At 36.4% G+C, this 27,654-nt stretch overlaps 1 protein-coding gene across 2 annotated transcripts in view; it reads right to left on the reverse strand.

Annotated features, from left to right (window-relative positions):
• met (MET proto-oncogene, receptor tyrosine kinase) overlaps positions 1 to 27,654 on the reverse strand; it is a 65,546-nt gene that overhangs the window by 20,500 nt on the left and 17,392 nt on the right. For both annotated transcript variants that reach the window (XM_051100369.1, XM_051100368.1), the window contains exons 3-10: positions 23,770 to 23,961; positions 14,051 to 14,185; positions 13,643 to 13,822; positions 11,460 to 11,620; positions 10,934 to 11,036; positions 10,419 to 10,555; positions 7,623 to 7,787; positions 7,432 to 7,531 (exon numbers count right to left, since the gene is read on the reverse strand). In XM_051100369.1, coding sequence (XP_050956326.1) covers positions 7,432 to 7,531; positions 7,623 to 7,787; positions 10,419 to 10,555; positions 10,934 to 11,036; positions 11,460 to 11,620; positions 13,643 to 13,822; positions 14,051 to 14,185; positions 23,770 to 23,961 — 1,173 coding nt within the window. The remainder of the gene's footprint in view (positions 1 to 7,431; positions 7,532 to 7,622; positions 7,788 to 10,418; positions 10,556 to 10,933; positions 11,037 to 11,459; positions 11,621 to 13,642; positions 13,823 to 14,050; positions 14,186 to 23,769; positions 23,962 to 27,654) is intronic.

Genomic DNA, 27,654 nt, shown 5'->3' on the forward strand with positions numbered 1-27,654 from the left:
CTTTTGTTTGTTTAGGAGCACAACGTCTTCATATGTGAGATTTATACAAGGCTTCGCTGTTTAACCACAGGCCAAGTTTTCTCAGAGGTCACAAGTTCAGTTTTCAGAAGCTTTATAAAAAACATCAAAACAGCAAATGTTAACCATTTACATTAGATGGATCTCTGCCAAAGTACATGAACATGTTTCAAATAATTCTGATATTTTCACGTTTTCATAATGATTTTGAATACCTTAAAGCCTTATATAAATAAATAGCATTATACAAAGTCATTCACTACTATTTAAGAGTTTGGGGTCAGTAAGATTTTGAAGTCTCTTTTGCTCACTGCATTTATTTGATCAAAAATACAGTGAAAACAGTAATACTCTAAAATATGTTTACAATTTAAAATAGCTCTTTTCTCTTTCAGTATGTTTTAAAATATAATTTATTTTTGTGTTGCCAGTGCTGAATTTTCAGGATCATTACTTCAGTCTTCAGAGTCACATGATTCTTTAGAAACTGTTCTAATATGCTGATTTGCTGTTAATGAAACTTATTATTATGAATGTTAAAAACATTTGTGCAGCTTACGATTTTAGTTGAAACTGTAATACATTGTTCAAAACTCTTCAGAAAAGTTCAAAAGAACACCATTTATCTGAAATAAAAATATCTTCTCTAGTGAAAAATAAATATAGTAAAATGTATTTAAAATACATTTATTTTATGCTAAGTATACTACAAATACATTTACATATTATGCATTTAATAAAAATACCTTGCAACTGTACTCTTAGTATACTAAACTGGTACTGGTACAACTAATTTTGCACTTAATGCACTATAATTGTGTGGATGTAGTGCTGAAGTCCAACTAAAGATATACTTAAGTATTTTTGATTGTGCTAAGTGGAACTATTGCAAGTATACTTCAGGTACACTTTAAATATTTAGCATTTAACAATCAGTATTATTTAAAGATCATACAATCCTCATCAATAATGACATTAAAACATAATTTAGGCTTAATATTAAGAAAAGTGCATTGTGCAAAAGTAGTACTCCAAATAAAGTTTATTACAATTTTTATATCAATAAGTCTAGAGCGATATGTCAGTAAATATGTTTATTACCTTGAACTATACTTAGTATGAAATAAATGCATTTTAAATCTATTACTTTTTTACTAGGGTTACACTATCAGGGAAAAAAAAAACTTTTTGTTTTATATTTTTACATTAACAATGCAATCAATATTCTATTTATCAGAACCAAGTTTGAAGTTAGTGTTTTAAGCATTTTAGATTTATTCCAAAATAATAACTTAAGGCAGTAACAATTTAAACAATATATATTATTTGTGAACTTTCATTCAGCTATTCTTTTTAACAGTTAACTATTAACTATTTTTCAGATCATCAGTCATCAAAGCTCTTTAAATATTGGTCACAGACACGGAAATTTACTCACTAAAAACTCCCACAGATCATGTTTTCATGCCACTTCAGGTCTTATTTTGATGTAACAAAGTGGTTATATTTAAATGTGTAAGTTGTTTACATAATTTTTTTTAAATTAGTTTTCCATTAACGCCATTATATTATTCATTTACACTGATTCATGAATGCGGGACGCACACAAGCACAAGAGGCGGGATTTATCACATAAACCAGTCACAGCTGGGCATAACCAGTCACATCAAATCATATCGCGATGGAGGCATTGCCTCCTCTTAAGTGACTTTCCCCCATTCATTCTCAATTACCCCCCACCAAAGTAACCGCACGCTTTAGGCGGTCTGTTAAAACTCAATGGACTCTGAGAGATGCTGTAACTTCACCCGCTGGTTGTGCTGTCGGACAGTGTCTCTTTAGAAAAATGCGTGATTTATACACTTTTTAATGTTATGTTTTATAATACTGGCCAATACTTTGAGGAGACACTGCCTCCCTTGCCTCCTCAGAGGAAACGGCTCTCTTACATATATCCTTTCTGTTGTAACGGTGTATTTAACCTTTTCAAACCAGATGTGAGACCCATCATCTTGCATAGCATCCATCACAACCTTTAAGGCCAGTGGACAAGAGGCCTTTGTAAGATTGAAGATCTGACTCAGTGCAATTATGCATGAGTTACAACTCGAAGAGTTCACATGCCAGCTGTGGCTCCGGCCCTGCCAGGTCTTGCCACACAGCATTTTCATTCCACATTATAAGACCACAACTGCCCATTTTACAGCACGCCTGTCATTTTCACGTCACCACTGTTTAATTAGCTGTCCTCGAGTGAACGTTCCATAAAGCATAACCCCCAGAGCAAAAGACACATTCAAATAGTTCGATGCCATTATTTATGAACATAAGGCATCTGAATCGCGCTGCTCCAAGACTTCCATCCAGCAAACCTGGGTCTCCCTCTGCGCACTTGGCAGATTAACAACACTCAAGAGTCTAGAAACAACTTCAAGTCATTCTGACTTCACACAAATGTCGCTTCAGAGTAGTTTAGGTCACAGTAAATATTTCTAATCTCATAAAGTCATTGATATTTCGCCAAAAAGGCAACTAAGGCCATGACGTGGGAGCTTGTATCTTCAGATTCCCTGAAATAAATTTAAAGAGAATGTATGAAGATAAACAGCATTTTAAACAGAAACTGATCGTAATTACTCACTGTTCACTAAATATGGCAATATCTTCCCTGTCAACATGCTCCCTTCGCTCATACTCTCCGTTGAGCAATATCCCAGATGGAAAACAAAAATACAGCTTCTAAGCCAGCGCACTGAAAAAGTCTACGCAAATGAATGCACATCTTGTATATTTGACTAGCAACTCTTTGCATATTTAGAGATCTGAGGACTCATCCGCTGAGACTAGTCAAATACTTGTAAAGCAGTTTGGCTTTGTGTGCTCCTCGACAAACACAACGTTTAATTGTTTAGAATGGATCGAGTATCTCAAAGGGTTTAAGGGGGGGTTGGATAACAGCTGCTAAAGAAAGCAGCCAAAGGATGATGGGAGACACCGAAAACATTTCAAATTGGCATTTGGGGAATAGATATTCTCATTGGAGTTGAAGTGATGTTTTATTGCAGGATTTGGATGGGAAATTCTCTCATAGGTGTTTCAGCTCCGTCTTTGGTGGTTCCTTTCGAAGTGAACTTTTAAAGATATAGAAGGAATGGGAACGTTCAGGACTTTGGATGTTATGAGGCAAAACGGAGTAAGGTGTCTGTAAGAACAAGCTGAGATGAGAAAACCAGATTTTGGTTTGCATCAAGAAGAATCTGGCATGAAAATGACCCCCTTTGAATCCCAAAAACAGGTGTTGTTCTTGCTAGAAACCCCACTGTGGTGTCTGGAGCATGTTAGAGACCTGTTAACACCCCTCACTTCCTATAGGCAAGTCTAGGACAAAGGAAAACTTGAACATGACCCTTGGTTCAAAACATCAAGAAATCTTGGCCAAGAAGATGCCATAACGCTAAACAAATAAAACCCCTCTCAGGTTCGCTCCTGCACCGTGGACAGTGCCAATCGCCAGCGACAAGCCGCAGCCTGTAAAAATGCTTTTCATGTTGGTGGGAAAGGCGAGATCGGCTGATCCCCAGATTTAGCAGAGATCTCAGAAGTAGATATTTAAGAACGCTCTTGAGATTTCATCCATCCACAATTTGCCTTGGTTCTTAACACTCCTTCATTTGGCCAGCAGAGCTTGATTGCAAAAGGAACCCAAATGCAACCGATGGCAGGATTCACAGTGTCCTCGAGAAATCGAGATCAGTGTCCGCTTTTCTTTCATTTTGGGCCTGTCAGCAGCTAGACGGTGAATGCAGCCCGCAAGAAACCTGAGCTACCGACCGCGTTTCTGTTTCCGCCATCGTTGATCGAACCTCAGCGTAACAGATGACAGCTAGACTCGGGTTACACAGCCGTAGTCAGTGTGATTGAGAAAAAAGCTGACAGAAGACAGGATGTATTCCACCACAATGCTCCCTAATAAAAGTGAGAGGGAAAAACAATAAACCTCTTGTGCTTCACAAATTAGGAAAAGAATATTGTCCCGACCCCCACTGTATATAAAGAAGAATTTACAGGCTGACAGCTGCGGGACCATCTTAAATCATTTGAAAGAATAGCCTGCGTTTCATGCAGTTTTTGTGTTCTGGATGCCTTATTAAGAACAAAAGGAAATATTTCTCTTTTAAGTGAGCTCAAAATATGCGTTATTTAAAATGAAAAGACATCTTGTAGCTTCATAAAATTAAAGGAGAAGTCCACTTCCAGAACAACAATTTACAGATAATTTACTCCCCCCCTTGTCATCCAAGATGTTCATGTCTTTCTGTCTTCAGTTGTAAAGAAATTATGGTTTTTGAGGAAAGCATTTCAGGATTTTTCTTCATATAATGAACTTCATTGATGCCCTGATTTTGAACTTCCAAAATGCAGTTTAAATGCAGCTTCAAAGGGCTCTAAACGATGGAAGAAGGTTCTTATGTAGTGAAACGACCGGCCATTTTATTCGAAAAAAAATAAAAATTTGTATATTTTTGAAGCACAAAAGCTTGTGTAGCACAGGCTCTGGGATGCGCGTTCACGATGCTACGAATTAGTGATGGGTCGTTCTTAAACGATTCGTTCATTTTGAACGAATCTTTAATGTGACTTGGGAAGAACGAGTCGTCTCGGGGAGTGATTTGTTCAGTTGCGCATACGCAACATCCTATTAGGTTCTGTGATGGAATTAGTTCACCTGTTTTGAGTCTTCGGGTTTTTCGAGTCATTCGTTCATCTTATTGGGATGTCACGTGATGAACGAACAACTCAAACCCAAAAACTTGTCAAATAAGAAGTGAGGTGAGCAAATCATAGACTAACGACCCAGGTAAACAATGAGTGAATCTTTTCTGTTTCTTATAGAATTATAGTTTTGTCTTGTTTGTAGTGTGATCAACATTTGTGTAAACAGTAGATGTGTTAGGGAAGTAACACGTTACATTTTAATTATATTTTGCTAAAATGAACGAAATGACTCGAAAAAGATTTGTTCATTTCGCTGAACGAGACTCAAAGGTCCGAGTCGGTAAAATGATCCGAACTTCCCATCATTCCCTTTTTGTTTGTAAACAGCGTTTACAAACTTACTTGCACTTTTTTAGTCTTTGTGTGTTCGCTTTGTAAATGCTGGGTCTGTAGTTCCGCCTACGTTCCACATGACCTTTCGACGTGATTCAATAGTATGAAGCGTTGTGAACGCGCATCCCAGAGCCTGTGCTACACAAGCTTTTTGCTTAGAAAATATTTTCCGGAAAAAAAAACGCCTGATCTTTTTCATTAGATAAGACCCTTCTTCTTCAGCTGGAATCATTTAGAGCTCTTTGAAGCTGCATTTAAATACATTTTGGAAGTTCAAAATCGGGGCACCAATGAAGTCCATTATATGGAGAAAAATCCTGAAATGTTTTCCTCAAAAACCATAATTTCTTCACGACTGAAGACAGAAAGACATGAACATCTTGGATGACAAGGGGGTAAGTAAATTATCTGTAAATTGTTGTTCTGATAGTGGAGTTTTCCTTTAAGGTTGAACCACTGATGTCACATAGACTGTTTTAATATTGTCCTTACTACCTTTTTGGGATTTGAACGTGTCAGTTGCTTAATTTGTGTTCCGAAGATGAACAAAGGTCTTATGGGCTTGGAATAACATGAGGATCACTTTAAGTACTATATCTTTGTTTTGAGACAAATCAGTGAGATGTTTACCGTCAGTACCCTCATGTTTAAGGAGGGGAAACTGTGAGTGGAAATGAAGAGATACAATCAAAATGAAGATGTTTGTAGGTACGAATCTTGTTTTTGCACTGTGATGGGACTTGTATGTTTAAGATTAGAGAGCATTGTTCGCATGCACTGTACCACTGCACGACCACACGCCACCCCCACAAAATAGGATCAGATAAGGGGAAACTGTGTGTAAATGAGTATTTGTCTGGTTCCACTGAGAGAAGAGCAGTTCAGGTCAACCACAATTCTCAAGAGATGAGGCGTGGAAGTGTTTCCAAATGGATGAAGGAACTTGGATAGACAAAAAATGAGATACATTACAATTTAAAACTCTAGAAAGTGTTGCCAAATTGATGAAGAAACCTTGACAGAAAAAAATGAGATACATATACAAAAGCAAATTATTATTATTACTAGAAAAAATGAAGTTTCAAACGAAAGAAGAAACTTAACATAGACAAAAATAAGACACTAGTTAAAAAATACATAAGTAAATAAAAATATAGCTTAAGGCATTCAAGCACATAAGGAAAAACACATTACATATTATTTAGCAATATAATTTTTTTTTGGCAAATCCAGGTAATTTATCATAGATATATGATGTTTTTAACATTTATGACTGTTATAGTGCCAACTGTGGTCCGATCTTCCTAAAACTTTGCACGCTTGTTTAGAATCACCTGTCACATGTGCTCACAAAGTTCCATTAAGTTTTGAGTTTTAGGCTTTATAGGCTTTTGGGTATATATGGACAGACCCCATTTCTAAATGACCTTGTTACAGCATCCCAAAAGGTAAATTTCAACATATTTTTGATAATTATTGACTTTCAGTCAATAGAGAGAGAATTGTACTGCAGTGTTTTTTCCAGATTGAGCGAAAGACCTAGGACTACTTCACAAAAGGTTTTTTTTTTTTTTTTTTTTTTTTTTTTTTTCTCAAACGTTTAACTAACGGTTTGATTGACAGCATTGGTTCTAGAGGCAACGTTGTTCAGAATGAGGAGGTCTATCGTATGATATGAATATCGTGCATATGTGTGAAAAAATACAATTGTTTACACCCTTGAAAAAATGTGATATCGCCCCCCACAGTGGCAGATTTCTTTCAAATTTTTCACAGACATTTAGGTGACGCGAGTCAAACAGGTCTACCAAGTTGCATTCCGATTTACCTCCGTTAACCTTGTCTAATAGGTCGTCAAACTTTATCGGCCTATGGTGGCCATATGCAAATGTCCTTATAGGCACTTGTGGCACCAAGACAATGCGTATCGATTTTCATGTTGATAGGACAAGCGGTTGCATAGTTATGGCCATTTTATGAGCAATTTCAAACTTTTGATCGCTGGACATCAAGACGTACAGACGTCAAGACGTCAAGATACGCACTTGAACCCCTAAAAAATAAATTTCAGTTATTTTAATTAGTTTTTTTACTTTATTTCTATAGTTGGAACTATCCATTTTTTTAAAAAACCTGTGATTTTTCCATTTCCTCTTCACAACTGCGATTCTGAAACATTGCTTCCTTTATTTCTCATATCTGCTTTTGCGTTCAGTGGGGTTAATGATAATAGCATGCGTGTGACATGGTAGGAGAGGTATTTGATGTCTCGACACTCTGTGTGGGCCACATGTTTGGACTCACCACTTGGAAGAGTTTGCCCTCTGTGGCGGCAGTGAGAACCATCTGAGGTTGGAGGGCTGAGTGAAGGTAGAAACCATTGACTGTCACCGTGCTTCCTCCACTGTGAATACACATGTACAAAACAGAAAAGGTTTCTGTACACTCTTCCAGTTTAACCCCAACTTCAACTACATGTGGGCTGCAGAGCTGACCTGATGAAGGAATGCTTGGGCTGGACGCTGGAGATGTGTGGGTTCTCGTTGTAGGTGTAGCTGACAGGAGCTTCACGAATCACTCCATCAATGTGCAGCTGTACCTTGTGCTGGGACGGTGATGGCTGAGGGGGTGTCCGACATGTCAGCATCGTGGCTGAAATACTGCAGAAAGGCACACACAATCACACACACAGAATGTTTTCAATAGATATGTGACAGTAGGGATTGGCCCATGAACAAATCTGTCTTTTTCACTTCCATTTATTGGAAAAATGTCTATGATGCTTAAATATTTTCTGACTTTTAGTAGGTTTGATGAAGAAACTTGGACCAATGAAAACAGACAACACACACACACAAGCACACACATATATTTATACAACAGTTGGTCTGGTCCTTGAATCTGATTGGCTGTGAGGAATGTGATATTCTAGTGATATAGGAACTCCAACTGTTTCACCGTTTGTATCACTCCACTTGCTGTATTTCTGATGCTGGACGCCTAAATGCCCAAATTCGTGTCACAGAATGTAGTTTTTAGAGTTTTTAGGTGAGAATATACTTGTTTAGGTTTGTTAAAAAAGATAACATCTATCTGAAAATTTTGCTTCAGTGTTTTCGGAGATGTGAGCTCCAGGGCTCTGTGAGCTGGCTCTGATGTTTCTACAGTGGTTAAACAGAGGCAAATTCCAGCAGATCTGGCTGAGATAAGGCTGCTTTTGGCAAAAACGTAGAAGAAAATTTTCAAATAGATGTTATCTTTATTAACAAACAGCATATTTGAAGTCTAAACAATTACATTCTCACCTAAAAAAATCTTAAAACTACATTCCGTGACATGAACAGTTCTTTCTGGTCTTCGAATCTGATTGGCTGAGAAAAATGCGATATTCTAGTGCTATCGGAACTCTAAACGTTTCACTGATTGTGTCAGTCCACTTATTTCTGATGGCAGATGGCAGTGGTAAATTCCACATGAACTGGCCGAGGTAAGGCTACTCTTGGCAAAAACGTTGAAGCAAATTTTTAAATAGACCTTAAATTTTTTTAACAAACCACATAATCAAAGTCTAAACAAGTACATTCTCGCCTAAAAAAAATACTTGTTTAGACTTCAAATACGCGGTTTATTAATAAAGAGAAAAATTTTGCTTTTTCTATGTTTTCGGGGATATGAGCTCCACGGCGTCAGTGGGCGTTCAGCACTCATGAACCCACCGAGAGCAGCCTTACCTTGGCCGGATCTTCCGGAATTTGCCGCTATTTAACCACAATAACACATCCGAGCCAGCGGCAAATTCTAGAAGATCTGGCCAAGGTAAGGCTGCTCTTGGTGAAAACATCATATTTGAAGTCTAAATAAGTACATTTTTGCCTAAAAAAACTCTTAAAATTACATTCCGTGGCACAAAAACAGTATTGTTTATAAAATTTTAGTAGATTTGGGCATCTGCCATAAAACTCGCTGTGAGAAAAACCACAAGCGGAATAATACGAACAGTGAAACGGTTAGAGTTCTGTTATCACTAGAATATTGCACTCCTCTCAGCCAATCAATTTCGAGGACCAGAAAGTGTTATATAAAAAAAATAATTAATTAAATGTTGAAGATTTTCTAAATGAATTTGTAGATATGCAAACCTCTGCAGCACAGAGTCAGCAGCAAATTTCAGAAAAAGTTCTGATATACATATATATTTTTTTTTATTATTATTATTTGTTTTCTTTTTTTATTTTATGTCTTGTTCTTTTGTTTGATTTTATGTCATGTATATAATGTTTGAAAATTGAATAAACATATTTAAAGAAAACAGTAAGATAGAAAACAGTTGCAATAATATTTTATAATATATGTTTTTCAATGCAAAAAAAAAAAAAAAAAAAAAGACTACATTCTGTGACACAGAAACAGTATTATTTGTAAAATTATAACAGATTTGGGCATCCACAATGACACTCGCTGTGAGAAATACCTTAAGTGGAGTGATACAAACGGTAGAGCGGTTAGAGTTCTGTTATGACTAGAATATCTCACTCCTCTCAGCCTCATCAGATTTAAGGACCAGAAAGTGTTATATAAATAAATAAATAAATTCGATTTTGAAGAGTTTCTAAATTAATTTGAAGACATGCAAACCTCTGCAGCAACGAGTCAGCACTAAATTTCAGAAAAACGCTGATGTAAGACTGCTCTGGGCGAAAATATCAAAGCAGATTTTCTTAAAACTACATTCCGTGACACAAAAACAGTATTATTTATAAAATTACAGTGGATTTGGGCATTCATAATAACACTCGCTGTGAGAAATAAAGCAAGTGGAGTGATACAAACAGTGAAACGGTTAGAGTTCTGTTATCACTAGAATATCGCACTCCTCTCAGCCAATCAGATTTGAGGACCGGAAAGTGTCGTATAAATAAATAAATTAAATGTTGAAGAGTTTCTAAATTAATTTGTAGACATGCAAACCTCTGCAGCACAGTCAGTGGCAAATTCCAGAAGATCTGATCGAGGTAAGGCTACTCAAGGCGAAAACGTCAAAGCAAATTCTCAAATAGACGATCTTTATTAACAAACTGCATATTTGGAGTCTAAACAAGTACATTCTCACCTAAAAAAACTATTATTATTATTATTATTAACAAACAGCATATTTGAGTACAAAAGGAGTTCTGTTATCACTAGAATATCACACTCCTCTCAGCCAATCAGATTCGAGGACCAGAAAGTGTTGTATAAATAAATAAATTAAATGTTGAATAGATTCTAAATGAATCTGTAGACATACAAACCTGTGCACCACACAGGTAGCGTTGCCCATGGTGACCTGTTGCATATTTCCACTATCCAGGAATGAACCAGTGATAGTGAGCATCGTTCCGCCAGACTTGGGTCCAAACTCTGGGAAGATCTCTGTGATAATTGGGTTCTAGACAGATAAAACGCTGTGTAAGTAAAGTAAAACTTCACGTTTTTGCCCCAACCAAAGATTAAGATCCCACTGGTCCAAAATCCTGCTCCAAAGTCCACATATCTTTATAGTCCATCTTACAAAAACACGCTAATTAGTTGATATTTTCAACTTTATGGCAACATTTCCCTTACAGTATGGATAGAAAATGCACTTGGCGCTGATTAGGACACGGTGTAACTCTAACCCAACTCCAAATAAGTGGAAAGAAAAAAAATAGAATAACATCCATGGGTCCTTGTGCACTATGAAAACCGCAATACTGGAAGAAAGTCAAAAATACATTACTCGAATGTGTGTTGAAACACTTATACTGTGATTTGTGAGGATTCTTACCACAAATGAGAAACCATCTTTTTGGGCCTGTTCTTTGCCACTGCGCACCCTAACCACAGAGTCAGCGCTGAACGCGTTCACATGATCCAGTCCGCAGACCAACCTGACATACAACACAAAGACATAAACATCTCCCGCCACAAAAACAGCGAACAAGAAGTGGTTGTAAACCAGTGGAGTAAGCAGGCTATTAGTCTACGCTAATTTAATGATAACCGTACTACTCGGCAGAAACTACACAGGAGCTATTCTCCGAGGGAATTTTTCCATTCCTCTCACAATAGGAGGGCTGTGGGGTGGTATGTCCGGGGGCAAAAAAGCTCATGAGTTTTCTGTCTTAATGGTACGAAAGTTTGACATGGAAAGCCGAGATGCACAATAGAGCACTTTTGCAAGATCAATTTAACGTTGAGAGCACTATGTTGAGAATGTGTCCTAGCGTGTTTCTTAAGTTGTATTTACACAGAGCGCAAGAGGATTTGCTTACATTCAAGCACAAGGTTTATCTGTTTCTTTATCAACTTACCGATTATTGCTGCTGTCTTTCCTTTCCAGTTTACACTTTGTTCCAGCAACCACCACATCGATCAGTTTGGTATCGAAGCGATCTTTCTTATTGAATCCGAAGTTTTTGCCACAGATTGTCACGTTGGTGTGGCCTCCGAGTGGAGCAGAGGAAGGAGAGATCTAGTAAAAGAAAGAAGAAGCTGTGAGGTCGAGTTGTGACAGTGTTTTTCTTTCAGTGTCTAAACCTCCTGCTGCGTTTCTTTATGCCAAGCATTTTCTCCGCTCATGAGGTTGGTAACCGCTGACAATAATTTGTTTTGGTTGTATAGACACGCTGAAGGCAGGGGGTCTTCCAGTAAATGGTGGCAGAGACAAAAACTGAGAACAAAACAACCTTCCTGTTTCCTTTGTGCCTTAGTCTCTTGGGTTAAAAGTGCCCTTTAAGTAGAGCCACCAGCTGAGTAACTTAAAGGTGAAGTGTGTCATTTTTTCAGTGGAAAAACACTTCACACATCCCAGATTAACATGTAAGGAAGCTGGTTGGTTGATCAAAAAATCATAAAATAAAACAAATGGCGCCGATAGCCTTGTGGGCAGCGCACCAACACACAGCGCCACTGCGCTATGGGCGTCCCGAGTTAGAATCCTGACTCGAGGACCTTTCCTGATCTCTCTCATATTTCACTTCCTGTCAGTTCTGATCTGTCCTATTCTAATGCCAAAATAAAAAATGAATACAAATGCAACAAACCAAATATATTTTATTGTTTTAATGAAAGTAAATAAAGAAAATAAGTAAATTGATATAAATGTTAATTAATATTTATTTATTAAGTAAATAAATACATTTACTTGTTTTAATAAAAGTAAACCAACAAATGAAGTAAATATATTTATTTACTTATAAAGTGAATTTATCTAAAAGCGAATAATTTTATTAAATAAACAAATTTATTTATAAAACAATAAATAATAGATAAGTAAATAAAAAATAAGTAAATAAATATGTAAATAATGTTATTGATTTATTTGACTAATTTACTTAGTAAATAAATAAATAAATAAGTAAATTACGTGAAATAAAATAAAAAATAATTAAATTAAATAAATCATTTTTATGATACAGTATGCTCATAATATGTGTGCAAAATGTGTTTCTGAGCATCCTCTTTCTGAGATATGCCACATATCCCAGATTAATATGTTATAAATATATTATTTATATATTTGCATAAATATCTATGTCTATATCTATATATCTATATATATATATATATATATATATATATATAAATTCATACATATTTATTAAGTACATAAATAGATTTGCTTGTTTTAATAAAATATAAAAAGTAAATGTATATAAATTAATATTAATTCATATTTGTTTATTAAGTAAATAAATATATTTACTCGTTTTATTAATAGGTATACACACACACACACATAAATAAAATGTAAAAATTAATTATTTATTAAGTAAATAAATACAATATAACAAAGTAAACAAAAGTAAATGTATTTATTTACTTAAATATAAAGTAAATTTACTTAATTTATTTACTTTAGGTAATAAGTAATAAATAACAAACACGTAAATAAATAAATAAATACGTAAATGTTATTGATGTTTTATTTAAAAAAAAATTTATTTACTTAGTAAATAAATACATAAATAAATAAGTAAATAAAGTGAAATAAATAATAAAATAAAAATGTTATAAAATTAAATAAATGCATTTTTATCACTTATTCATAATATGTGTGTAAAAAGTGTTTTCCTGTTTCTGAGATGTTCGTTCTTTATTGATAAGCAGATGGTGTTGCGTCGAACACATGGAGGACAAGGCCTCGATTTGGCTCAGAGTTAATAATTAAGTGTTCAGAGCACCACTTATCATAAGCAAAGAGATCTTGCACAAAACAAATATAGTTCTGGCTGCTCTGCAGCAATGCACGGATTTAGAAACGGCACAGAAGAGCAAACTAATCCTTTCCGATATTTAGAATCAATTTATGTCTTTAAAAAAAGCCTTGAGATCCATGCTTACCCCTGAAAATTCTGCAAAACAGGCAAAATCAATGAAGGTCAGAGTTTCGTATGTGCTCTCTGTACTTAGAAAGCACTTATTCTATTAGCTATGTGCTATTAGCTGCTTTAAAACCATGGTAATGTTGTTTGTGATGGGCCGGGGTGGTTACCGTGGTGATGAGGAGGGGGCAGGAGTCCTGGATCCAAAGGGAGGGGGAGCACTGAGGAGCCCTCGTGCAGCGATCGCTGCTCTTGCACCATCCGCAGCCCATGAAGCCTGGAGCCAGGAGACAGGAGCTACAAGACCACAGCTGCTCACATCCAGGGCCTATTAGAGGAACCTTAGAGACCTGAGGAACATGATATTAGATTTTAAATTACATTTATTCACTTAGCAGATGATTGATTTTATGCAAAGCAACACGTTGACAATATTTTTCACTTACTGAGGTCTCTATTGCGGTCATACCCTGTTTACTATATCAGTTAGTCTGTTTGCTATCTACACACAAGTGACTTTCCTGAAAATGTTTGACCCGTTTCCCAAACACATTTTTAAGCATGGCTGTGTCGTTCACCTTGTTTCCTGTAACCAACAATAAGGAGCCGTCGTGACGCTGTGGAGACAGTAGGGCCATCTCGGAGGACACGGGGAGCGTGTCCAAGCGGAAATCCACATGCGGCTCCGTCTTGCCAAAGCGGGAAACCACCACCTGCGGAGGATGCCAGCAAAAACGGGTGGCCTTTCACATCAAAAGACTAAACGATAAATGCAGGATCTTAATAGAGAATGTTGTATGCTTACAAACAGACCTCAACAGCATGTTTATCGTTTACTGGAATAAGTCTGCATTCCTGCTATTGAACGATGTTGTGGTTCTATAAGCTATTTATAGAGGACACAATTTGGATCAGGTCAACCGTAGGTTACATGACAATGGTCTAATTTGTCTTTTTCTCCCATATACAGGAGTCCTGTTTAAGGAACATTAAAATATGTTTGAAGACCTTATGTTCATGACAAAAAAGGATATTTTACCCACAAATCCAGTAATGTTTTTTTGTTGTTGTTTTTTAGAAATAAATAAATAATAATAATAAAAATAAAATAAAATAACATTTTTTCCAGTGTGAACTAATTTTCATAACAATTAAAGGTATTTTACTTCCAAACACAATAATAGAAATCTTTTCATATTTATAAATAAAATTAAATTAAATTAAATAAAACCTAGACAATTAAGATATTTTTTCAGTGTGAACTCACTTTCATAACAATTAAGGGTATTTTGCTTTTAAACAGCAATAGAAATCTTTTTATAATATTTAATCAAATGAAATAAAATGAAATAAAATAAAATTTGGACAAGTAAGATATTTTTCCAGTGTGAACTCATTTTCATAACAATTAAGGGTATTTTGCTTCTAAACACTATAATAGAAATCCAAATAATAGAACTTTTTATATTATTTTTTATAAAATAAAATAAAATAAAAAACAAAATAAAATAAAAAATAAAATAAAATAACTAAAAAATTAATAAATAATAAAAGATATTTTTCAAAAAAATTAAGGATATTTTGCTTCCAAACACAGTAATACAAATCTTCTCATATTTTTTTTTATAAAATAAAAATAAAATAAAATAAAACAAAAAAAATAAAATGGACAATTAAGATTTTTTCAGTGTGAACTCATTTTTATAACAATTCAGGGTATTTTGCTTCCAAACACAGTAATAGAAATCATCATAATTTTTTATAAACTATAAAATAAAATAAAACAAAAACTTTTTGCCTATGATTTTAGGGTGAAATACCACTTCCAAAAACCTGAGATTATACAGGAGTTTATTCCTGAAAAACAAACATTCAGCATGAGCTGTAGTTGGCGCAAACCCTGTATTTTTTCCTTCCAGGTTATAAAACATTAAATTACAGATCACGTCTGGAACTTTCCTTAGGAAAGCGGAAGCATCAAAGGAGGTTGCAATCCAGAGGCAGTCTTTGTAAAGGGACAGCCTCTGCTTTGCTATGGATACTGTAATAACCAGTGTCTCTGCCTTTCAGGGTAAAAGATGACAGATTGAACTGCGATGACTGCGGTTGATGTCAACGAGTGGGAACAGACAAAAGCTTAGCCCGAAGGCAAGTGCAGACGTTAAGTCCTCTGTCTATCTGGCATGTTGGGAGGTGTCAGAACAGTGGCTCCATCCACACACCTGGACTAACATTTATCATGGTTACATTGCAATTACAGGCCTCCAAGACAGCCTGCATCTGAATAGTGCTTGTGCTCCATTAGCGATCAGTGGATCACATCATTAATAGCCCTGGGCTTTAAGCATGGGGCATCTGGTGCTGGAGAGTATGTCATTACTGTGGTTTTAGTGATTTTAGGATGGTGTGCGTGACATATCTCCATCTCACTCAATATAGTGCGCTAATGTGACTCCTTTTGTGGTCTGTTTTAAAAGCTCAATCTTTAGTGACATATCAGATCGGACTGTGAAGAGTGACAATGTTCAGGTGTTACCTTAAAGAGCCATTTCTTTTTTATCTTTTACTAGAGCAATACAACGTAGTCAGAGCAAATCATAAGATTGTTTTTTTTTAACATGAATAAAAGCAGTTGATTTAGGTGCTGCCATGTGTAGCAATTTTTTTGCATTAGCTGACAATATATAGGAACACAAGTTTCCAAAACCACCTATAGTGTGGGAGGAAAATTCCTCTTGTCACATATATCTTTTACAGAAATATACAACAGTTCTTTCTGGTCCTGGAATCTGATTGGCTGAGAGAAGTACGATATTCTAGTGATAACAGAACTACAACTGTTTCTTCGTTTGTATCACTCTGCTTGCGGTATTTCTTACAGCCCAAATCCACTATAATTTTATAAATAATACTGTTTTTGTGTCACATAATGTAGTTTTAAGAGTTTTTAGGTGATAATGTGATAATGGTTTTAGTTACATTATTCTGCCATTAGATGACGACAAGTGAGTCAGCTGTAAATACTTTTATATGGAAAGAGACTGAAACAGGGTTGTAAACCAGGAAGTTGTTTTTACTTTTTAGCAACACCTTATAAGATGCAGCCAACAAATGCACTGTGCAGCGCTGTCATCGAAAATCACCCTTAACTGATGTAAGGATACTACGACAAAGATATTGCTTTAACGGACATTCAAACTAATGTTTTATTGTGAATATGAGATTGAGCTGAATAATGAATGCTGTATAAGAGGCAGGTAATCACACTCTCTCTCTCATAATACTGTACATAATACAGTGAGTTTTTAATACAGTAATACAATAAGCTTTTAAAGGAGAAGTTCACTTCCAGAACAAAAATTTACAGATGATTTACTCACCCCCTTGTCATCCAAGATGTTTGTGTCTTTCTTTCTTCTGCCGTAAAGAAGAGGAAAACATTTCAGGAATGTTCTCCATATAGTGGACTTCAGTGGTGCCCCCGAGTTTGAACTTCCAAAATGCAGTTTAAATACAGCTTCAAAGGGCTCTAAACGATCCCAGCCAAGGAAGAAAGGTCTTATCTAGTGAAACTATATTTTCTAAAAAAAAATGTATTATTTATATACTTTTTAACCTCAAATGCTCGTCTTGTCTAGCTATGTGATGCACATGCAAAATCTGTGTAATCCGGGTTAATACAGTTAGGGTGTGTCGATGTGTATCTCATTTTCTCCTCCAACTTTAAAATCCATCGCTGTTTTACATTTTTTTGTAAAGGGTGTTTGACCCTCATTTGCACGTTCACTTTATAAACACTGGGTTGGTACTTATGCATCGATGTAGGGCAATTTTGAAGTTGGAGGAGAAAATGTGATGGAAGTTTTTCAACATACCCTAACTGTATTGACCCGGATTACACAGATTTCGCATGTGCATCACAGAGCTAGACAAAACGAGCATTTGAGTTTAAAAAGTATATAAATTGTACATTTTTTTAGAAAATAACCGATTGTTTCGTTAAATAATAATAATAATAATAATAATAATAATAACTTTATTTTTATATAGCGCCTTTAAAGCTGTTTCTCAAAGCGCTGTACATGATAAAACAAACAAGAAAGAATTCAACACACACATAAAAACAACTAAAATCAAACTAAGATATAAAAATCTAAACAGTTAAGAAAAAGCTAATCTAAAAAAAATGAGTTTTTAAGTAAGTTTTAAAGATACTTAAATTCTGTGCATCTCTAATTTGTGGAGGGAGTGCGTTCCAGAGCCTAGGAGCGTAGAAAGAGAAAGCCCTGTCCCCAAACGAGCGCAAACGTGTCTGTGGAACTACCAATAAACCAGCTTGCGATGACCGTAAGTGACGCTTGGGCGAATATGAGATTAAAAGTGCAGACAAATATTGAGGGGGCAGACCATGCAGTGCCTTATACGTAAGCATAAGGATTTTAAAATCTATTCGGAACCTGACCGGAAGCCAGTGCAAGGACTTAAGAATTGGTGTAATGTGCTCATTTTTCCTGGCACCAGTCAGGATCCTAGCAGCTGAGTTCTGCACATACTGCAACTTAGTAAGTGTGGTTTTAGGAACACCAACCAGAAGTGCATTGCAATAATCGATGCGAGAAAAAACAGTCACAGAGAAGGACAGCAGAGAACGAAGTCCAGCGAAATTTCTGAGATGAAAAAAAAAATAAGACCCTTCTTCCTCAGCTGGGATTGAGTCCTTTGAATCTGCGATGAAACTGCATTTTGGAAGTTCAAACTCACGGGCACCATAGAAGTCCATTATATGGAGAGAAATCCTGAAATGTTTTCCTCAAAAAACACAATTTCTTTGCGACTAAAGAAAGAAAGACATGAACATTTTGGATGACAAGAGAGTGAGTAAATTATCTGTAAATTTTCATTTTGGAAGTGAACTAATCCTTTAATAAAGCAACTCAACGTTCCTTCGTTACCAGTTCTAAAGTGACGTTTTCAAATTAGTAACGGAGGCTTGGGCTCAGCTGTTCAACTGACAAACTTAGATTTGAATCTTTGGCGGAAGGAGTAATTCTGCACAAAAGAGAGTTTTTAAAGAACATTATCCTCTAACATTCTAATAAAGATTTAATGGGGAAGCTTCCCATTGGATATAGACTCTAATGTTGCTCAGATGTCAAATATTGGTTGAATGTAAAAACCCAACCTTTGTTTGACGTTAAGCTTAAGAGTCATTAAATAACTCCTAAAACAGCGTTACCAGCTTCACTTATTATAAAACAGATTAATTTTATTTCTGTCATACATTTACACAAGTTTTCATTAAGATTAACAGAGGTTTAGATGTTGATGTCTGTTTGAAAGTAATAGTTTGGTTTGATGTCACCATTATGGTGATAAGCATTTGCTTTAGTTGGGCAATTTGACTCTTGACATTTGGATGTTTTTCTCTAGCTGTGTTTGTTATAGCAAAAACAGCAAGAGGAAATGTCCTCAAATAAAGTTGGCTACATGCTGGATCTGATATCATTACGTAGTTATCTGATTTCATTTAGTTTAATCTATGGTGTTGGTTACACATTATATATTATAACAATGCAGTGGTTCTACAGACTGAGATCCAGCAGAATTTCAATCAGATAACTTCAAGGATTAAAAAAAAAAAAAGAAAAAGACAACCTTGTTTGTCACAAAGACATCAAGAATCAGTGTATGAATCTCAACAATAGTGACATACTTCATGCTGCAATGTATTCTGGGTGCACTGTGGCATGAAGCATGTCACCATTGTTGAAATTCATACATTGATTCTTGATGTCTGTGTGTGTCTAAGCATTCAGTAGTTTAAAGTGATTTGTAAACAATGTGTTTTAAAAGCTACGGGTAAAAATACAGATTATCTGATTCGAACACAACTGGATCTGCACACACATTACTACAATCACTAATATGAAATGAATAGCCTAGACTAGACTCTAGATGAGACCAGTTCACTACGTGATGGTATCATTAACATTAGCAAGAACCCAACATAATCTGATCATGCTTTCTCTTGTAGCTTTTGCCATAACAAACATAGTTACAGCAGACACATTGAGCCAAGAGTCAAATTGCCCAACTAAAGCAAATGCTTATCGCCATAATGGTGGCATCAAACCAAACTATTACTTTCAAACAGACATCAACATCTACGTAAACCTCTGTTAATCTCAATAAAAACTTGTGTAAATGTATGACAGAAATAAAGTCAATCTGGTTTATAATAAGTGAAGCTGGTATTGCTGTTTCGGAGTTATTTAATGACGCTTGAGCTTGACATCAAACAAAAGTTGGGTTTTCACTTTTAACCAAAATTTGACTTCTGAGCAACGTAAGTCCATATCTAGTGTAATGGGAAGCTTCATTAGAATGTTAAAGGATAATGAAAACATTTCTCAGAACATGAAACATTTCTAGCTGGTGGGGCCATTCTACTGAATTGGTGCCAACTGTTGTCTAACAACCAAAAACACATTTAAAAAGCATTTAAGTATTCAAATCTTAGATGTTTACTAAGATACTTTCATTATCTATCGAAATCTACAACAACATTTAAAACATCAGCAAGCTTAATTTATATAAACTCATAATTTAATGGGTACTTAAATGGGTCCCGAACCCTAACCCATGAATTTCAACCTATGAAAATTATATTAAAATAATTTTTGCATTTTATTCCATGGTTGTTTTTAAAAAATATCTTTTCGAATTTTTAAAAAAAGGGAAGTTCAAAAACAAAAAGTTATTTTAGATATATTTTTTTGTAATTGATGAAACTTCATGTAAAAAAATGTGCCCTGCATTTTCATGTCACTACCGAAACCGTGTATGTTTTAGTTCATTGGCTGATTTTAACTACACCCCTACATTTATAATCATATATTTATGTCACTCTCTCTCATAGCTACATGGTGAGTAGATAGGCCTCATCATGTGTGTAACTTTAAAGAATGTCACTACCAAACATAATTTTTCTATAATTAAACACTTCTTTGTGAGTTACTCTATAATATTTAATTTTTATATGTGTACAACTGTTCAGATCTGTGCTAGCTAACCATGTGCTGATTAGTACCTTTGAGCTAGCTTCAAAAGTATTCACTACCGAAACACTTATTACTAAAACATTTGGTGAAGTTTCGGTAGTGACATTTTTGTTTTTTGGGTGTTATCCTATAATATTTTCACTACGGTAACAGACACGACCGAAACGTGTCATCATTGTTTCAGTAGTGACAAAAGGGAACACATAATCCTTTATTTGTTATGCAAATTTTTTGTATTTTAGTATGTTTTTGTAGTGTTTTACTATGTGATGTAATGCGATGTGGTCGCTACCAAAACAAAACAAATGTGCAGCCACTACCGCAACATGGGATGTTTTGTCAAACATAAAGTATATAAGATGTTATGATAGTGTTTGGTTCAATGTACATTTAAACTAATAAATCCTTAAGTTTGAAATCAATATGATCAACTTTTTGGCTTTTACAATGAAAAAATTGTGTTCAAAATACAACAAATCTTATAAATCACACCTGAAATATTGTTAAAATTGTAAATGTTATTGATTAACCTCTGAAAACTTTTTAATAAAATAGAAAAAATGTATTTACAAGGAAGATGTAAGCAAAATCTTAATTGGTAAATTTAACCCTTCTTATTAAATTATATATTATTGTGTTTTGGTAGTGACAAATTTGGGGAAAGGACAAATATTCCAAAACTTCAATATGAGAACATATTGCACAATTATGCATAATTACTTGAAATGTGTATCTATTCAAGAAGTAATAGCCATTTTTAATAAATCGTAAATTATTTATAAAATACATATTATATAAATAGTACATTATTTACAAATTTTAAACATAATTCTGTGTCTTGGTGCTGCACAATTACAATGTGCTACATTCATGATTCCAAAACAACAACCCAGAGCTAAAACTTGGCAAGTTTTACGTGGCCCAGAAAGTTTCCAATAGCATTAAGCCATAAAAGGATTTCGAGTCCCAGAAGCGACCAAGCTAAGCCAGGCTTAATTAAGCCGGGCATGGCAGAAAATGGCTACAAATGGACCTGTTATTGAAGGAGGAATGTAATGCACTCTGGGGAAAAATACACACCGCGAAGCCCTAATAACCGTGTGAATTACAGCACATTGTGTATGTAAGGGAAGTCCTGCTCACAAACACAAGGCAAGGTGTTGAGTTTTTCTCACCGAGAGTGTGGCAGAGTGGGAGCACTTCCTCATACAGAATAAGGACCACTGGGACTGTTACTGGCCTGCGCCCCCCCTCTTCCCAACCTTTTAAAAAGCTTGTGGGGCTCTTGAAACTTTCATTCACACAATTACCCACTACTCACTTGCATTCCATATTTTATTCAACTTCATCAGTCTTTCTCACAATCTTTTTTTGCATTCTCATTGTCAAGGCCTCTTAAACACTCACCCACTCTCTTTGTCTTTGAAAAAACTCTCTCTCAAACGGGACAGCTGGACTAGCACTCACCCCTCACAAGGCCTCAACATCCAGACAAAAGAGGCGAGAAAAGTTGAGAGGAAAAAATGTAAAAAAGGAAGAGAGAAAGAGAGGGAACGACAGCTGCAGCCGTTCCAAGAAAATGCCATGCGAGGACGTGTCATCGAAGCCCAGTGCTTACTATTAACGTACCATTCGGTTCCTCCGCCACGCTTCCGTGCAGCTGTCACCCTTTCTCTCGCCACTCATTTCTCAAACATTTTCCTGTGGTATTTACAAAATACCACAAGTCTCTATCTAACACTTCCGTGAGCAAATAATCTCATTTTTGGTGCGCATGCAGGACAGATTCAACATTTGGGTTGGTGCCACTCCTGCACAATGAACATGTTTAGAAAACATTGATAGGAGAAGTTTCATTTTGTGTGCTTTTAGATTGGAGAGCTGCTACAGTGGTGCGCAGAGGTCAAAGATGACTCAAATGCAAACAGGAAAAGACCGTATTTCCCAACCTGCTATTGGCACCTGCATTTTCCTTCATTCGGAGCGGTTTTCACTAGTCACGTACTTACATCCTGTCTATTTACATGCACAATAACACAGGGAAATCGTGTTGGCAACAACAGGACTTTGACAGAAATATTTGGTTTTAATTTTAGATTCTACAAACGTTTCACCGTTTCTTTTCCCAGAATGAGGTCAGCCACACTTCGTCTAGCGCTATGACACATGCTAAATTCAATCAAAACAATGACCTGCTAATCCAGACATTATGTAAGTTCAGCTTCATCTGAATATACAGTTGAAGCCAAACGTTTACACACCCCTTGAAAAATCTGCAAAATGTTAATTATTTTACTAAAATAAGAGAGATCATACAAAAAGCATGTTATTTTTTATTTAGTACTGACCTGAACAAGATATTTCACATAAAAGAAAAAGCTCTTGGTTCTTTGGTTTTTCAGCATTTTTGTGTATTTGAACCCTTTCCAACAATGACTGTGTGATTTTGAGATCCATCTTTTCACACCAAGGACAACTGAAGGACTCATATGCAACTATTACAGAAGGTTCCAACGTTCACTGATGCTCCAGAAGGAAACACAATGCATTAAGAGCAGAGGGGTGAAAACTTTTGAACAGAATGAAGATGTGTACATTTTTCTTATTTTGCCTAAATATCATATTTTTTCATTTAGTACTGCCCTTCAAAAGCTACAGAAGATACTTACATGTTTCCCAGAAGACAAATGAAGTCAAATTTACCCTGATCTTCAAATTCTATAAGTTTTCACCCCCCCGGTTTCCTTGCATATGAGTCCCTCAGTTGTCCTCAGTGTGAAAAGATAGATCTCAAAATCATAAATTTATTGTTAGAAAGGGTTCAAATACACAAAAATGCTGAAAAACCAAAGAATTTGTGGGACCTGAAGGATTTTTCTGAAGGACAACAGTCAGTTTAACTGTTCAGAACAAACAAGGGTCTCATGAACAACTATCACTAAACAAAAAAAACACAGCTGTGGATCATTCAGGTAACAACACAGCATCAAGAATCAAGTGTATGTAAACTTTTCATTTCACAGGGTAATTTTTATAAATTCAACTATTATTTTCTCTTGTGGACTATGTAAACATCTTTTATGTGAAATATCTTATTCAGGTCAGCACTAAATAAAAAACAACATGCATTTTGTATGATCTCTCTTATTTAGGTAAAATAATTAACATTTTGCAGATTCTGCAAGGTGTATATAAACTTTTGACTTTAACTGTAAGCTAAAGCTAACATGTCTCACCTGGATGATGCGGCCCTCAGCTGTGCCTAGGCTGACCACAGTGTGGTTCTTGATAGGCACCACGGCTATGGAAGTGAGAAGAACGTTCCGGAAGCGTCCGTGGAAGTAGTCGCGGCGCGGGTTGGTGCTTGTAACCTCCAGTCGGTAGCCTCTTTCATGTTTGCCACAGCCGAAGGAATCTCCTGTGAAGCTCTGGTAACAAAAACAAAAACACACAAGCGGATGAGTTCTGCAGCATTGCCATTTTTCCAGAGGACTGGCCTCAATTCCACCATGCCAAATGCAATTTGTGGGTTAGATGCTTGTGCACAAGAGTGATTTAGGCCCCACACAGTAAAGCTCCATCTAAGCTCGGCATCTACTGTTTCATCCTGGCCAATGCAGTTGCGTGTTTTCTCCCATGGTGCTTGGATCATCCTTGCCGAATTCTGACGGCTGTGCTCACAGATGGCAGGAATTCATGGGAAACTGTGAGGAACGTTGGGCTTGCTGTTGCTCTGTTAGAGCTCTGATTGTGGCCAGCTATGTTTGGCTGGGATCTCTACAACCTGTGGAGTTTTGGAAGTTTCAGAGAGGCTTCACAAGATATTAAAGGGGCCATATTCATAACACTTCTGTTGCATTCAGGATTACATTTTACATGACCCGCAGAATCAATATCTACTTCTGTTACTGTACCTTAAGAATGTATTGTCTATGTGCTGTTTTGTACGATGATCTCTGTTATGGTTGGCTGTACTTGCATAGTTTGCACTGTCATTCTTTAGGGCAAGCCACGCTGATGAAACTGAATAGGCACTGAGGGAAGGAGCTTTGTGTTGTGACCTTGTCAACTTATTATTTCAAAAGAAAAAAAGAAAAAGCCTGTTATGCCTGACATGTCCCTTTAAGAAAACTATATGTACTTTTTGACTACACTTAAAGTGATATCTCAACCTGCCATCATTTATTCACCTTCATATCATTCCAAACCTGTATTACTTTCTTCTGTGGAACGAGAAAGAAGACTTTTTGGCTGCTTTTTTCAATATAATGTAAGTGAATGGGACTGTCCAGGTCCAAAATGAGAGACAGACCACATTTTAAGTCATTACTCCTTGATAGTTTGGGGTCGGTAAGACTTTTCTCTTATGCTCATCAAGGCTGCATTAATTTGATCCAAAACAAAGTAAAAACAGTTATATCATGTCAACTCTTAAACTTTACTGCTTCTGCTTCAAAGCAAGTACAGGAACTTGCTACTGCCAATACATACACCAATATGCTGCTGGAAGTATTTAAGACATACGGTTGCTGCACAAATAGCATACATGACAACCCGTAGCAAATCAACACAGGTGGCGCTGGGGATGTGGAGGGTTTCAGAGACCTCTGAATCAGGGCTGCCAGGTTTTCACAACAAACCCACCAAATTGCTACTCAAAACTAGCCCAAAACTAGCTCAGTTGCTTTTGCGGGGGGTCCCTCGTTAAAAATCGCGCTCCGGGGGATAAAATACACATTTTTTATCAGGGTTCCCCTGGTAAATTTATATTTCAGGGGTTAAATATGATGTTATTGGGGTCGCTTCAACCTGCGGACATCAAAAACAACGAGCAGCAACAGTCTTAAACTAGCCCAATTCCACGGGAAAACCATGAACTTGGCAACACTGCTTTGAATACATGCTGCAAAATGTTCTTGAGAATGCAAACATGCCAAGCTTTAAATGTAAAGGAGCAAGCTTATTGGCTGCGTGTGCAACACGAACCAATCAGCTTGTGCCAAGTAGCTGATTGCAGTGAATAGGGATGTGCGATATTGACAAAAAATAGTATCTTGATATTTTCTGGGATTTTATCGATAACGAGACAATATTTTGCTGATTGTGTTATTGTGCTGGTAACTTAACAACTACCATGGACAGCTGACTTCTACATTTGTTTGATATTCTCCATATTCTGTGGTCAGTACACATTAAAAGAAATTAATCTTTTCCAAAAAGTTTAAATTGATTTCACTCACCACTCTTGAATGAATAATTTCAGTAGCTCTAATAAAAAGACATTTTTTACTTGCTGTTTTAATGCTCTAGCGTGAAGATAAACATGACGGATTGTGTGCGACTCACTTTATCAACAGTTGTGGGTGGGGCCTGTAAAATGTGACATCACATTTTACAAATTTTGCAAACGCCTTGTTCTGGGACACTGCTTATGATTTATGGGGATTTAAATAAATAAGGAGCAAGTGGATTTTTATCATTATAAGGTGGTTGTGTACACACACTGCCAACACAAATTTATGTTCAAACAACATGTAAAAGAGAATTTTGCATAACAGGTGACCTCTAAATTTCAGTTCCTCAAATCAAGGTCTTGACATACAATACTCAAGACAAATGGGCTACGTTTATGATACAGAGACATCTTGACAGTCTTTAATTATATCGAAAAGATTGGCCTTTTGTGTTCCATGAAAAAAAAGCCTTATGGGTTTGAAGTGCCATGTCAACGAGTAAATACTAAAAGATTAAAAGGGACAATTAAAGGGACAGTTTACCCAAAATGCACATTCTATTATCATTTATGTTTCAAACTTGCAAGACTTTCTTTATTCTGTGGAACGTTAAAAACGTCCACAATGGTCACCAACACTGTTTAGTTGCTAAATTCTTCAAAACATCTTTTGTGTCCTGCAGAAGCAAAAAAGTCATACATTTGAAACAACATGAAGGTGAGTAAATAACCACATTTTAAATTTTAGGTGATCTATTCCTTTAATTATCATAGTTTATCCAAGTTAGTGTTTACCTCAGAGTAACCTGAAAAGCATTGGGGCACCTGAGGGTTACGAATTGGTCAAGCTCAAAGGGTCACAGACCCTAGTATGAAAGTAAAGAAGTCATTAATAATTAATGAAACCAGACCCTGGCACCACAGCCCATGACTAAAACGTTGGAGTACAGAGAACAGGCGGTTAATGATTAACACCGTGCTCACTCGAACTCTTCTCAGATGGTGTTTTGTTACACTGTATGGTGAGGGCACCCTGACAAAAACACTAAAAACCCACCCATGAAAAATCAGACGGGAATAAAAAGGACACTCCATCCTGTGCCAGAAAAGTTCTCACCCTTTCTAGCCCTCTTTCACCAGCGATGTGAGTAAGACGCATGAGTCAGTGGCATGACTGCGGTTGCAGCTTCATTTTGAGGGCATGTCTCTAAAGGCTGCTTTGAAGATGCGGAGAACAATACAGGTAGACGATAAATCAGGCCGAACGAGTGCTGGGCCCTGCTCTTATTACAGGGCCGAGCGGGATGCCTCAGAGGCACAGAATCGGTATACAGGTGAAAAAGCCAGCGAAAACGAGGGGGATTACAGGCCAGCTTATCCCAGCCCCTGAAGGCAGAAGAGGACTTCTGCCTATTGAGGGAGCAACAAAACAAGAGAGAGTGAGACACATGTAGCAAGAAGCGGCCAGGGAAATCATCCAAATGTGTACAAGGCTGCCTTTGATGTGTCTTCAGCAGGGCACGTTTGCTTCGCCGGGTTATATAAGCCCACCGCGATCCATCATAACGGCCGAGCTGCCACGTATTTCAATAGGGGTTGTGTAAGAGAGCACCGTGGTTTGGAATTGATTCGGGAGACTCTCTGAAGCCTGACCTATCAGCGGCTGAGCACACCTCTGTTTTAGAGGAAGAGAAAAAGGGTTTGTGGGATTATTTTCATAGCAAATAAACTAACGGAAGACATTCCACCACTTAGCTCATGGTATTGCAAGGATCAAGGGTAGAAATTGAAAAACCTAGACAGTGTTTTGACAAGCTTCGTTTGCTCTGATCCCAAGGCTCCTCCAACCATCCAGTGTCTAGCAGGGTTGTCGAAGCTTCGCTCTTGT

Source organism: Labeo rohita, chromosome 25, assembly GCF_022985175.1.
Source record: "Labeo rohita strain BAU-BD-2019 chromosome 25, IGBB_LRoh.1.0, whole genome shotgun sequence".
Taxonomy (NCBI): Eukaryota; Metazoa; Chordata; class Actinopteri; order Cypriniformes; family Cyprinidae; genus Labeo; species Labeo rohita.